The 15286-nt window shown below is 40.5% G+C and overlaps 1 protein-coding gene across 1 annotated transcript in view; it reads right to left on the bottom strand.

Annotated features, from left to right (window-relative positions):
* VTA1 (vesicle trafficking 1) overlaps positions 1 to 15286 on the bottom strand; it is a 42809-nt gene that overhangs the window by 1429 nt on the left and 26094 nt on the right. Inside the window, exons 5-7 of the mRNA XM_066615212.1 lie at positions 9356 to 9461; positions 4162 to 4332; positions 2209 to 2289 (exon numbers count right to left, since the gene is read on the bottom strand). Coding sequence (XP_066471309.1) covers positions 2209 to 2289; positions 4162 to 4332; positions 9356 to 9461 — 358 coding nt within the window. The remainder of the gene's footprint in view (positions 1 to 2208; positions 2290 to 4161; positions 4333 to 9355; positions 9462 to 15286) is intronic.

Raw genomic sequence — 15286 nt, 5'->3', positions numbered from 1 at the left:
AAGGGAAAACAAAGGGTCACCAAGTAATGAGCAGACTTTTGAGTTCTGTGTATGTGGGGGAAAGAATGGACATGGTGGGAAAGCCCTGGTGTTTGCAGTCTTCATGCATTCAGATGATGTGCCTATGATTTTGGTGAAATATTAGTTTACATCTATAACATGCAACTTGGCATCCAATTCCCAATGACTGTATAAGTCCACAGTTAACTTACAAGGTCAATGGTGGCCTCCCCTCCCTTTGGCAAGAACAAAATTACCCAAAAAACTGTCTTGAGGACATTTTGTTTTTGTATTAGGGTGCCAAAAGCAACTTGAAAGTTATTCTTCTAGAAAACAGCCAAGGCATTAGTCCAGTATTCAACAGATTTTCTGGAACAAAGCCTAAATTAACCAGTCTAATCTTATTTTTACAATACCTACTCTATTACATGTTCTGCTGGCAAAATGCCTTATTTATTATTATAAGGCCTAGTTATAACAGCATTTAAGGAAGAAGCTTACAATTTGAAAATGAAACAGAAGAGTGGAGCAATTTTCCTAAACAAAGTATCATTTAGAAAATAGTACATGTGGTAGTTTTTAATCTGTATCATTTGGAAGGATGAAATTCTGAAATACTAAAAATATTTACACATGGGGAAAGCAGTGCCTTATGTAGCAAGAAGCTAGACACTCTGCGAAGCCAAGGATAATATTAGTATAGTAGTTACATTCATGACTTTATATTCATTACTGAAATGTGACAGTCACGAGTTAACTTTCACCAACTATGCATCTTTCAGCTACATGGTTAGGAACCTGATATTGAAACTGAAAATGCACTTAGATCAAGGATAAAGAAATTAGGTTAACAAGAAAGGAAAACTGTTTAAAGTGAGAAATGGTGTCTGACAAAACTTGTATCCATTGAAAAACGATTCTTGCTCCTCAGAGATTACAGAATTTACTTAATACCACAAATGCATCCCAGAACAGTAGCTGTATTTGTCCATAGCTGCAAAAAAAGGTGTTCTGTGGTACCTCAAGGATTAAAGAAAAATACTGCAATGTGAGCTTTTGTACTCTGCATATGACACATACAGCCTATATCATTAGATGGCCTGCATGCAGGCCCTCAAGGCTGGACACGGACACACACACACACACACACACACACACACACACACTGAGAGAACCACTATGCTGCACCTTTTTGTGCATGCAGCTCCTGATTTTGCAGGACAGGCATACAGAGAAGTCTGTTTTTGCCCCATACAAGATTCTCACTAGATCAGGTGAAAGGGCCCTATCAGAAACACGCTCAAGGCTGGTCCTTGTCAAGTGCTACAGAAGAAGCCAAGCATCCGCAGATTTTTAAAAAAATTGATTTTCATATAGATGCACATTTAGAAACACAATTTCAAATATTCTTATCCTTAAAACTTTTAAATACCTCATTACTGTGTTTCCATTTGGTGCATAAGTAACAATAGCAGTAGCAAGAAGAAAACATGGAAGATGATTAGCCCAATGACAGTTAGCCCAATGTACAGTTTTCAGCTTGTGAATGAAATATCAACTTGTCCAGATTTCAGTGTGTAGGTCAACAACAGAGTTATACAAAGGAAACAGGGACAGGCTTACTGATCCAATCTGGTACCATCTCAACAGTCCACCTGCTAGAACAGTGGTTCCCAAACTTTTTCAACTGGTGGCTCCCTTAACCTACTGAGCCATTTGGCACGGCTCCCCATTATGGCTACAATCCTATATATTGTATAGGGCGGCAGGGTTTTTGCCAGGATTGCACGGTTTCCTGGCTGGTTGCCATGGCTCCTTAGAGACCCATGGCTCACAGTTTGGGAAGCACTGGGTCAGCTTTTGCTGGCATGCGTTAATAGCTAAAATTCTTCTTTTAGCTTTGATCAATTCTCAAAGCTGGCTTCCTTCATCCCTTCTCTCTATTTTAACATTCTACACAGCACTAAAGTTTGTTCTAAGATAGTGTTTGGAAATCTAACTATGTCGGGAATAACTATGCAACTATATAATTGAGTGCTCCATGGTGCACAAGCCCACCATGAACTCTTGTTAATAGCTCCACTGAATTCTGCCACACTTGCTTCATATAGCTCCGACTGTGTAAGCATCACATTCTGCCAATTTTAATGGACTGCAGTCTGTATTTTCAAAGGGTGCAAACTAGACAAAAAGGGGGGGAAGTCTTACCTGCAGCTTGAACATTATAAAGTGAAGGGTCTACTATGGGAATACTCTGAGGAGTGGGTTGAATTGCGTTGCTTGTTGTACCTGTAAATGCAAGACAAATGATTCGTATCCTGGTAACTATATTATAAGATTGTTGTGAAGATAAATGGAAGTGTATGTAAAGCATTCTGGATCCTAGATGGGACCGGAGAGTCAACATTACAGGGGCTTTTAAAAAAATAAATACTCCTAACTGACTTTACTGTGCCTACAACCTTTTGACCTTTTACCTTAACTGGGACAGAGGAAGGAAGTACAAGGTTTCAGAATAACTTCAGAGAAATTCAAGTCAATCTGTAAGATATTAAGAATGTCATATTTGTATACTGTCTATTACTAAATGCTTGATATTTAGTTATCAGACTACCAAACATTAACAGCCTACTGTAGCTGTTATGCAAAGACCAATGTAAAGGCCACTCATAAAAAGAACACATGGTCACCCAATGACCAGATGCTGTAGACTGAAGAGGACAATATACAGTATACAGAATTAAGAGGGGGGATTCAAGGGTTGTCTTTGCCCCCCCCCCCAGAACTGGTGACAAGAATTTTGCTCTGGACGTACTTTAGTGCACTGAAAGATGATGGGAAGGGACTAATCAAGCTAGCTCTTTGTTTGAACTTGTCAATATTTTAAACCACCATGACCAGCACCAATTTTCCCTACTAGCTTGTAAAGCTAACAGTGCAGCCTGAAAAATGGTCACTCAGAAGTACTTTCAACTTTTCAATGGTGTTTATATCCAAGAAAGTGTGTAGGACTGCAGATCATATGTTAAAATATTAGCATTACACATTTTCTACCTCTAAAACAAGGTAAATTGAAGCTGTTAGTTTAATTCAGTGGTGGCCAAGCTTTCCACTACTGCGCAACAAAAATGCGGTTCCCATTCAGACCGCATCTTACAATTTTGCCAGGTCACTGTGTGTATTCCTAGGGACAGATTGGGGGACAGGGACATTTTGGGCAGTCACATCTGCTGCCCAGTGTTCCAAAAGGCTGCAAGATCGGATGTCTGGGCATTCATGACTGCCCAGAGCATCCCTGTCCTCCGATCTGCTAGGGAAGTGTGTGGCAACCTGGAGGAATGGTAAGGTCCGCTTACCGGGCAGACGGGTTCATCCAAACCCCTGGTTTGGACAGCCCTGGTTTAATTCAACCTGGCTTTAGTTAGTGGAAGTCTTCCAATTACACCTTTTTACAAGAAAATCTACATTTCCAAAACCTTTCCTTTCACATGGAATTTTCTTTTCTTTTCTTTTTTTAAAGAGTTAGGATTCCTAGAATAGGAACTGAAGAATTAGTTAGGCACACCCAGTAAGGTTTTGTTTTAACTTTTGCCTCTGAATAAGGATATTTTATGCCATCCTAAGCTATTTCTATAAATTTGGTCAGCTTCAAAAAGAGTAAGATTTCTATGCATCATTCAGACCTGCTATTAGGAAGAGACATACCAGAAGTCCCCTTCTGCATGAGGAACTGCCTGCATTACTCTTGGGATCTAGGCTGCAAGATACAGCACATTTGAGTGCTAGCTCAAACTTTTGCCTCTGACTGTACCCATGGATCTCCACACTGAGTGGGGGAGTAAGGCATTATCAGGCAAGTCAGTAAATAGTCGTTTTATAGAAGATTTTTATAGAAGCTTACAGAAATATTACTAGAAACTTACAGTAACCTTCGTGGAACAAGACAATATTGCAAGAGTGATTATACAGGAACATAACTTGCAATTTATCTTACCCTTCACTTTTAGTCTAATACCAACTTCAGGCACAGTTTTATGGCTATGTAATTCCCTGAGCAGAAGCTACCAGTGATCTCGTCATTTAATCTGCAAGTTATACATTTGCTGACCCTATGAGGAGACAGATGAGATATCGATGACAGATTATATATAGATATCCTACCTGTGCTATGAGGCACTTCAGCAGGAGTATTAGCTGGAGCATGAGCACCAGGTGGGATATGTATGCCAGTGAAACTGCTTGCAGGCACATTGCCCGATTCGAATGCAGAGGGTGATGGTTGGGCTTCTTGGTTATGTAGACCTTGGGAATCCGCTTCTTCATTTTCATTGTCTGGTAAGTACAGAACAGAGATATACTAATTTTTTTTTTATTAAACTGCAGTGAAACATATATTTAGAAAGATATCATCATCTTCAAATCAATGTCTTTTAGCTTAAGCTACTTCAAAAGATCATTGTAAGCATATAAGAAAAGAACTGTAGAGCACCCTGGAAAATTCTTCATGCCATAAACCACCACAAGATAAATTTTAGTTTAGAAACAACAAGATGCAGAGGATCAATATCCATCATCTGCATCAAACTCAGTAGTTTTCTCGTGAACATTGTGAAGATCATGTCAACTCTGGGCTCAGCAAGACATGCTGCTTGCTTTCTGGTCTAATATGCAAGACACATTCAGGGGTTACTATGAATTGTAACATCTACTCATGTAGTTCTCCATCACCCTTTTAAGGTACCTGAAAGAACACGCAGACTATTGTGGGGTCATTTTGTCCTCAGTTGGGATTAATGTCTCTTCGATTATTACTTCATAGGGGTAGAGTAATCTTAGTAAATTAAAATTAGGCATTCTAGCCATATACCAGCTGTTCTCAAACTCCCACAGAGGTTGAGAACTGCTGTAAGTGTGTACAGGGGAGCAGAGAAGGCAATGACATGATCCCCAGGATCACATCGCTAAGGAGGGCACAGTATGTACTTACCAGTCCCTGCAGCATCTTCCTGGAAGTAAGGGGAGCATTGTGCGACCCTCCTCAGGGCTCCCCAACCTTCAGAAAATGAAAGTGGAGCAATCACGCCCCACCCCGGCTTATAATCACAAACTAGAAGTGGATCGCGATCGCTCCACTTTCAATTTCTAACACTCGGGGAGCCCTGCGGAGGGTCGCACAGGGCTCCCCACACCCTCAAGAGGCTGCAGCAGGGACTGGTAAGTACATACCAGCTCCTGCAGAACGCATCAGTGCCTTCCCCCCACCCTTTAAGAGGGAAGCAGCCAGGGTTTTCTGGCTGGGGTGTTTGAGAACCACTGCCATATACTACATCTATTTTGACTCGTATAGTATAGTCATGAACATTTCATACTGTTTTTATTACCAACATTCAAGTAAATATAGTACGCATTGATGCAAAACCCGACTAATTAAAAAGATTGTGACCCAGTTTGCAATCTTATTTTACCTTGTAAAGTATTACTCTGCTAAACTTTTATGCCTTCAATTGAGGATAACAGGATACTAACACAAGTTAAAATGTACATTTTACGGCTTGATTTGATGATGGATTAAGGACACAGGTCCATAGCCTAAACCACATTCGAAGACCAGACAACTCTGAATCTTCTTGAAGAGTAGATAAACAAAGCAGAGTGATATCCAAGTCAAATGACCATGTTATTCATGTGATTAATGGTTGTGACTCTGTGAAATCTTTCTTAAAAGGCAAATAGTGACTTTATAATAAGGTGGCATTTTCAAAGAGCCAACAGCTATTTAGTCTTAGATTCTGCCATGGGAAACCTAGGTTCAAATCCCTACACAGCTCACCAGATTGCGTTGACCAATTCACCATCTCTCATTCTAACATCAGACCCGCCGTGTCAGATCAGATCAAAGGCCCATCTGGTCCACCATTTTCCACAGTGAATCACCAGAATCACCAGTTGCTGTTCTGTGATTAATTGCACTGTTACTCTCCTACAACTGGTATTCAAAAGCATTATTGCCTCTGATCTTGGAAGTAGTATATAGTTGCAGGCCAGCAGCTTATATGTGATAAGACTTGCCCTCTATGAATTTGACTACTAGCCACCTTTTAAAGCTATCCAAACGAGCAACTATCACCAAATCTTGGGATATCTTATCCATATACTTTTTTCACAGCACATAATTAGTATCTCCTTTTGACCATCTTTCAGTCAGTTCTATTATATGAGCCTTAGTTCTAGTATTATGAGAAAGGAGAAAAACTTCTGTCTCTACACACCATGCATAGCTTTGTAAGTCTCAATTGTGCCCCTCCAGCCACCTTTGCCCTAAACTAAAAAGGTCCAAGCCTCTAGTGAGGTGATGGAGAAGATGAGCTGTGCCCCATGCAACAAAAGGGGGGGTGCCTAAGAAAGAGGGAGAGTCTACCCCTGCACAGACAGCATTGTCTCCACAGGCAGCTGCATGGGGATATTCCCCCTGTTTCCACCCACTGCCCCACCCGTGGTCTTACAAAGTCATTCCAAGACTAAACTGCTACTTTTTCAAAACAAAACAAAACAAAAAAAAACCAAATTTAACAAACAAATTAGGTAACCAGAATAAAATTCCTAAGTCGTGAGATCGTCACCACTTCAGTGAATTAACAGAATGCCCAAATCCTTCCCCAGAAAAAAGTCAGAGTCAAACAGTCTTCTCTTGTTCCACATCTAAAATATACCACAATAAATCTGCTTTTCATTCTGGATATGTAGACAATATTTTAAAACTTCCTAGGACAGAGACCAGGATCCAAGGAGTTACTAAATGAAGGTGTGGTGGTCCACTATCACCTTCGGCCATTACAAAAATGTCACTACAGTCCAATTCTCACACTTCTTATGAAAACACTTATAATTCATTTTATTTGCATGAAAGTTCATTATGCGACTCTGGGATAATGAGTGACCTTCCTGTGCCCTCTAAGATTTATAGTAATGCCATACTAATAAATTAAGTGAGCAACTGTACATTTCCACAAGGCTTTGGACATTTTGACAAAATGCTTCAATACACCCAAGAACAAAATTGCATACAGAAGCTCATGTCACAGTCCAGCATTTCCAAGATTTACAGTATGGTTTTCAAGATCACAAGAAGACTAACACTTTTAGAAAATAAGGAATTTTGTCAAGCTACAGAAAGTGAGTTTCATTCTGTTTCAACACTGACTTTTTCCGTTTGCAGAAGGAAGAAAGTGAGCAAGCAGAAAGGAATGGGGGAAGTCCTCCAGTACATTTAAACAATGAAGCTTTTCTTTCCCAAATGCACAAAGCAAGAATTATGTGAAGCTCTTTGAGTATTTTGGAATACAAATACATTTCCATATGAACTGTGGCACCAGAAGGCCCTCCATGTTGTGGGTTACATGCCACATAAAATAGAATTTCAAGAACATTTTTTAAACCTGATTTTACCAGTTTTTCCTCCTACTGATAAAATAAAAAGGTAGCATGCTAGAAAAAACAAAACAGTCAAGGGCATTCTGAATATTAATCTGTTTTTATGAGTCAGCATTTTTACAAAGGGTCATAGCCCATTTAAATCAATCCAAGAAAGTAATTATAGAACTACAGTTCTATACAGTGTTACAGAATCACAGTAACAACTAACATTTAAAGCACCAAATCTTGTTCTTAGGCAAGAAAAACCAATGTCTCCAGTTAAGATAATGTAGCCATGGCCAACCTGAGTAAAAACAGCTGCTAGAATGAACAAGGAAGATGTCTAGAGAACTTGCATTCTTTACTGTTCAACATATGCAACTAAATAAAATGAAGCATAATATTATGAAATAGATTACAGACACTCCTCTTTATCCATGGAGGTTCTGTTCCACCATCCCCGTGGATACCACAGATTTGGGGGAACCCTATGTAAATAGAAGCCTCTGTGCACTCCCCATGCCAATTATCGTACCTTTGTTTTTGTTTATTAGCACTGAAAGCATGGGTGTGTTTCTTGCTTTAACCAAGTTTCTTGCTTTCTCTGAGCAACGCAATGTGCAGGCAACTAACCCTCACGCTACAAAGAGGCTAAAAGTTAACAGGAAGTAGGAACTGTCCTTCCTGCTAACATTCAGTTAGCCGTGCTCTAGCTTGCAGGGTGCTTGCCTGCATATTGCGATGTTCAGTTAAAGCAAGAAACTTGGCTAAAGCAATAATTATGTCAGATTAGATTCTCAGACAATGGTATGTGACACACAATTAAAAGTATTTTTTCAATATTTCTGTATATTTAGATAAAATTGTAAATTTTGAATCTTCAATGAGAAAAGCCAATACAGTACATTTAAAAAATCTGAGCATTTCAAAGAAGATAAGGCTATATAGGTATAACCTAATTATTCACAGATTTTTCACCTGTGATTTTAACTCAACAGATGAGAAGGGCCCTTTAAAGCAGGGGTGTCCAAAGTTTTTGGCAGGAGGGCCATATCGTCTCTCTGACACTGTGTCGGGGGGCCAGGGGGAAAAAGAATTAGTTTACATTTAAATTTGAATAAATTTACATAAGTTTACGTTTACATGTAACTTATTTACATTCATTTACATTACATAAATGAATATATTAAAGATGAACTTATATGAATGAATGCAGGTCTTGCAATAGCTCAAGGTCTATAAAAGGCCTTGCACAAAGCAAGGCTGGCCTTTCCTTTGCTGCTGCTACTGCATCACAGACGTGGACTGGAGGGAGCCCTCATCCCACAGCTCACGCGAGAGGTTGAACAGTCACCCTCACACTGAAAGCAGTTGTGTCGGGCCAGTGTGGGCTCCAACAAATCTCCGGAGGGCCAGAGGCTCATTGGAGACTGGGGGCTCCCTGAGAGCCGCATTGAGAGGCCTTGAGGGCTGCAAGTGGCCCCTGGGCACCCCTGATTTAAAGGAAAAAAGTCATTTAACAAAAGCCTTGTTAATGTGGGAGAGGGCAGCCAGCTGACAATCCAATCATTCATTCTCTCCAGGTGCTTAGAACAGCTTCATTCAGAGGCAAGTGACCCCCTCCCTTCCTCCTGACAAGTGAATGCAAGTGATTGTCACTTCTTTGCATTCTTTCCTAAGCTACACTCCTAGTAAAGGGAGGGGCCACTGCCTTGGAGTGAAGCCTCTCTAAGCATCTGAATGATTGATTGTCTGCCTGATCCCTCTGTCCTGAATTACAAAGGTCAGCAAGGCTGTTTTTAAATAGCTGAGCAAAGAGACATTGTTTTTAAAATGGACTTCCTTTAACATGATTTTTGGTATCCATGTGGGTTCTGGGAACCAAACCTTCATGGAAACAGACTTGACTTGTAGACAGATTTGAAACAAGACGGTTACCCACATTCGTCCTCCATTCCAACAGGTCCAGATTGGGGAGTCTCTCCATTCTTTAAGCAGTTATGAATATATGTTGCCTTCCATCTGGCATACTTTCTGTGCTGAACATTCTGGAAAATAAGCAATAAATATAAGTTTTTGCGATTCTGTACTCTGGGGAAAAAATAACCTCTCTCTTCCTTCACAGTACGAACATTTGCCACACTCAGGTTTTTCTAACAAAACATCACTTTCAAATATTCACACATACATTTTAAGACCTTGAATTTAAATCCTGATTGGTTATGCAAAACTAGTTGCATAATTCTTTAACATAAAAGCCAACATTTATTGTCCACATTTTACATCACTTTTCTCCAGTTCACAGTAGTATACCCAGGTTTATTCCTTTGCTCCTTTTATCCTCACATCATTAGATGCTTTACACAGAATTTGCCTTCTTGATTACTAGTATGTTTTAACTGAAGTTTTCACAATCCGGATGTCTCCAAGTTTGTAGGTCTGAATTTTTACTCGTATATGATTTTTCAGGCTCCATTTCTATAAATACTGAGTCTGGAACTAAAAGGTGAGGGTAGGAAAGTTTAATGTATAAGTATTTATATTATTTGCTTACTGTACTGTTTTTTTTGTTTCTTTGTTTCTACAGAATAAAGACTGTACCTTGGAAGAGATTATGGTGTGCATGTAGGGGGGGTCCCATACACCTCTCCCCTTTCATGGGGAGCAGTGAAAAGGAGGAAGTGTGCAATACCCAAGGACACTGTTTCTCAAACTGTGGGCCGTGATCAGCTGGCAGCTGCCATCATGGAAGGTGGCAAATGAGCTGAATGGTGCCATCTTGGTATCTGGCAAACCTGGGCACCACCATTTTACAAGTTTCCAGTCAGGTCCTAGAGAAGTTACAGGGCTGAAGAGCTGCTGGGGTGAGTAAATTAAGCAGGCTGGTAATCTGTAGGAGTATGTGAAATGGGGTGGGGGAGATGGGGGAGTGAATTAAGCAAGTTGATTATCTGCAGGGGGTATGTGAAATGGGGAGCAAGCAGGTGATCTGCAGGAGTGTGTGAAATGAGCAGAAAGAATCGTGGTGATGGCAATGGTGGTGGTTGTCCTGGTAGCTGCCCTTAAAAAAAGTCTTTTGGGACAGTGTAAAGATGCTACACTCTTCTCAGACGACACGGAAGAAAATTTCTTCCACTTCTTTTCCTTCTTCCCCTGGGAATTCTCACTACTCTCCTTTCCCACTAATGCCAAATCCAGTTTTCCAATCTCCAAGTCAACTTCTGATTTCCTATCCTGCTCTCTTCCTTGTTTACACCATTACACACCTCCTTCCCTTGAAAAGTGGAGGACGAAAGCCTTACTTCTACCTAGAAACTTGAAATTGTTTAGAGCTGGAGGTGGGAAGGCTGATCTTGTGCAAGGAATGGTCTCTGGAATGCAAGGCAGAAATTTGTCCTTGGGCTCTCTTCTGCAGCCTTGCTGTTACGTGTGTGCAAGCCACACTTTTGTAAGCCTGACTTGGGATTGGTGCAGTACGTAGTCCTTGCTTGCTTGTTGGCATCCTTCAGTCTTGGAAGACCATGGTATCACGTTCTGAATGGTGGTTCTGGAACAGAGTGTCCTCTCCAGTGCGCGAAGCCTGGGTAAAGTAGATATGGAAGACAGACTGTTTCCCATGCAGCAAATCTCCCCTCTCCATGTCGCTGAAATGGTCCAATGGAAAGCCAGAGGCCAATACGGTTGGTTCCAGCGGCATCGCAGGAGTTGCCAGAACGTGACTGTGTTCAGCCATGAACTGCCTCAGGGACTCCGGCTCCGGATTTTGCCTCGAGGTTGACTCCTGAAGCCTTTTCCATAACTGGACGTAGCCACAAGGCAGCGGAGGTTTGGGATCAGAGTTTTCCTTCTCTCAGATGAGCTGCCTTCCCAGGCTATCGAGTCCCATCTACCCAGTGGCTGTTTAGTCACCTCTTACAACAAGTACAGCCAAACTGAGGGCCTATTCTTATCCCCTAGCCCCCAGGGGAATTGCTTGCTTGTGTGGCTCTGATAAGCTGAGATGCTGACATTCTTCCAAGTGAATATTTACTCTGGCAACTAAGCAATTCAGGATATTATTTTGTGGTGTCAAGGTTGTAAATAGGCTTTTTCTCCTTACTATTGGAAAAAAGGCTGAGAATTAACCCAATGAAAGCTAATAAAATGCTATTAGATATTCCCCTTTTAACACATGTGGTGGTGACTGTATTGAAGGGAGATTCACTTCCTGCTTGATGACATCACTTCTGGTTCTGGCATCACAATGAGGGCACATCCTGTTTGACTATATTACTTCTGGACATGACATCACTTCTAGGTTGATGGCATCGCTTTTGGGGGGTCCTGGACAGATTGGCATTCTCAGAAGTGGGTCCCATGCCAAAAAGTTTGAGAACCACTGCCCTAGGACATAACACATAATTCCCACATGTTCAAACACAGTTCAATTATATTTTATTCATAGCACATCATTAATGTTTTGGAGTAAAAAATGAAAACAAAAGCCCCTACAAAATCTGAAATAGGAAACATGTGTACTTCCATATGAAAAGCATGCCAAACAATACTACATATCTTAGATGTTACTAGGTGTTTTTAGATTTAATCTTTCTACAGGCAGCTGGAGAAATTTTCCTAGCTTTTTAGAGAGCTGGTATAGTATGACTATGAGACTGAGTAACACATGAGAACTCCTTAGTTTGACTCTCACCTTTGCAATAAAATCCCTTGGTGGCAAGCCACTCACAGAGTCAGCTGACTACCTGCAATATGTGAAGAATACTAACTTAGCTTGCAGGGTTGTTGCAAGAATTATATAAATATATGTGAAAGGCTTTTAACATTATGTTTTAAGTATTATCACCATCACTACCACTTTGTATCCTTTATTTGGATGCCACAGTCTAGCAAAATTTAATGGTGATTGTCCCAATCTATAGCTTCCATAAGCTTTTGGGATACTTATCCTGTCCCCAAGAGTCCCACACATTTAATGACCCTGCCCCCTCCCCTCTTAACCTTCCTAATTGTGCAGGGGACATGGATAATCCAAATTTCCCCCACACTATTAAAAAGACTCATTAGGAAAGTGAAGGAACCAGCCAGTATGAATGCAGACATATCACTAAACATGCTGAGTTGGTCACAATGGATAAGTATCATCGGAACCAGTTCTTTATTGCAAATTTTTTCCAAGACTGTACCCAAATTGTATTCCTTGTCTAAGAGCAGCATTTGACATATCAATGACCCAATTATGCACAACTAAAAATTTGGTTACAAAAATTGGTTACACAACTCAAACATTACAATATTTAAAACAGTGGTGGTCAGCACACTTTGTATCCTAAAGATTCCTTCCTCCAGAGAAAGGAGCAACTCATTTTCTTAATAAGACAAAATGAAAGCCACATTCATATCACATCCTATAAAGCCAAAACCTCAAAATTATTGATTGCATTGCTCAGATATTTATATCTACACTTGTTTCCAAATGCCTGATGCATTAAAGGCCTATTCTAAAGAGTAAGATAAAGAAATACTTTCTACCACTATTAAGTTCCAGAATAGTTTTATGTAGAAGTCCGTGAAAGAAGTTTAGAAACACTGCAAGACAGGGTAATTAGAATTAGAATCACCCCATCTTGCAATGTTTGATACAAAAGTTCCAGGTTTCCTGATGTTTCCTTATAAAGAAACTGACATTAAACTGAAACTTAATCTGAAACTAGTAGGCTTGACGATTTTGTTAAAAACACCTTGTAGTCCACAATGAAACTTATGTCCAGTCTAAAAATCTCTCTGGACCAGAACACGTGTATTTATATTCTACAAACACTACAATTCTATGAACTGATTCCAGCATCCGAGGGACTATCAAACCTCTCTCTATGGTACTTGGTATGCAATGGCTTTCATACCTGGTGATCATCACTTGATTCCACAGGGCAAGGTCTTAGTATGAACAAGGCCTCAGGTACTATCCACACAACCACTGTACTGTTATTAAGAAGATCATTCAGGGTTTTATTTCTATCAATGAAGCCAATGCTATTCAGCAATGGTACAAGGCTTTTGTCAAAGACATGCAGGCATCCCCTGGTACCTGTGGATCCAGTATCTGCGGATGCAGTCCCTTTGACTTCTTCCAGCCTCTTCTGTGTTGCACAGAGACCCTTGTTTCCGCCCAAGCTCACCCTACAATGCATCGTGATGCATTCTGGGGCAGGCTTGGGAGAAGACTAGGACCTCTGTGCAACCCTGAAGAGGTTGGAAGCAGCCGAAGAGTTGGCCTGAAACTCTGCAAACGTAGCAACAGTGCTTCAAAATGATGGGGAAAGTTACTGGGAGGCTTTGTTTTAAATTTTCTTATCTGAAGTGGGTCCTCAGTATCTGTGGTTTCTGGTATTCACAGTGGGATTTGGATTGGAGCGCCCAGAGATACTGAGGCACATCTGTACCTGTTAAGATACAAAGATTAGTGAATGCCTGCTGTAAGCTAGTTTGTTACAGGGACTGCAGTTCTGGGAAGCTAAACAGACATTTTGTCTTGATAAAGCGCAACACTATGAGGTTCAGAGATGGGCTTCACTGCAATATTTTCTAATTGTGCACTTAACCATTCTTTGCCAGTTCTAGTTTCTTTTCTGGCACTTTAACAGCCTGGTGCTGACTGCCTAATGCTCAGACTTGGCAATGGACAATGTTTGAGAAGCTTCTCTCCTTCATTTGCCTTCACTTTGCTTTAGCAATGAACTATAAGGAGGCTTCATTCACTTTCTGTAATTTTAAATGCCGAGGTGGTTTTGGGAAACTGTCAAGTAATGGAAGCAAAGTATAGTTCTTAATTATGCTGCAATACCTGCACTTTGGAACAGCTGTGCTATTAAAGGCGGGGAGATGGTGATTTTGAATCATGCCAACCTCTGACTCAGGTGTCCTGTTCAGGTATCCAACAAAGCCAGGACTATTCCAGGTCAGAGTTGAAAATGGAATCCTTCCTTTCCTCTTTGTGCAAAGGGGGAGGGAGAATACATGTACTCAAGGACAGGAGATGTGGCAATGAATGAGGATTAAATTATGGTTCTGCGAGATGTCCCGAGCAGGCTATTATTCATGTAAATTTTTTCAATGCAAACAAGCAGCATTTTCCTTTCTTACTCAATTCCTTTGTCTAGCAGGAAATTATGTAGCTATACTAAACCCTTCAATTCCTGACTGCAGGTTTTGTAAAGATATGGCTAAGCATGTTCATGCAAAAGACACTGCTCAGAGCTGCAGGCATTTTTCATACATGAGAGCAAGTTCATGCTTCTGGGATGTGAAGTGCTCCAACACGAGTTTCACTAATTTTACAGGCATTCCACAACACCCTTTGAGTGGCTTTGAAACTCGCCTACACTAACTTTATGAATTTTGTACTTCTGCAAAAGGCTTTCAACATTTCTGGCATACTTTTCCATCTGGGCCCCTAATTTCATCCATTTTGCACAATTCCTTCAATTTTATTTTCCAAAAGGGAAATGCCAGAAAATGGAACATCTTGTTTATAATTTATCTGTTCCAGCATGTCCCAGACTAAATCTCCTGCAGAACATGTGTAAGCAAGAGAAGCTGACTGCAAGGTTGGCGCAAAACCCTTTTTTAAAGTAGTCTTTATGATGGTTTTCCATTTTTTCCTTTTATTAAGGCATACTTAAGTCTAATCCTGGTGAGCCAAAATAAAGAGTCTTTGTTTAAATAAGAAATTTGCCTTGAGAGTTGCTTAAATTATATTTACCCCAGTTATTTAAATGCAGGGGTGGGTTGCTTAATAGGCACAAGATGCATGCAGACTGCCAAACTCTTCTTTGCAATTGCTAGGAACTTCCAGCAAAATCAACAAGTGCAGTTC

Source organism: Tiliqua scincoides, chromosome 1, assembly GCF_035046505.1.
Source record: "Tiliqua scincoides isolate rTilSci1 chromosome 1, rTilSci1.hap2, whole genome shotgun sequence".
Taxonomy (NCBI): domain Eukaryota; kingdom Metazoa; phylum Chordata; class Lepidosauria; order Squamata; family Scincidae; genus Tiliqua; species Tiliqua scincoides.
The sequence above is the reverse complement of the archived record's forward strand: the minus strand, read 5'-3'. Positions and strand labels throughout refer to the sequence as shown.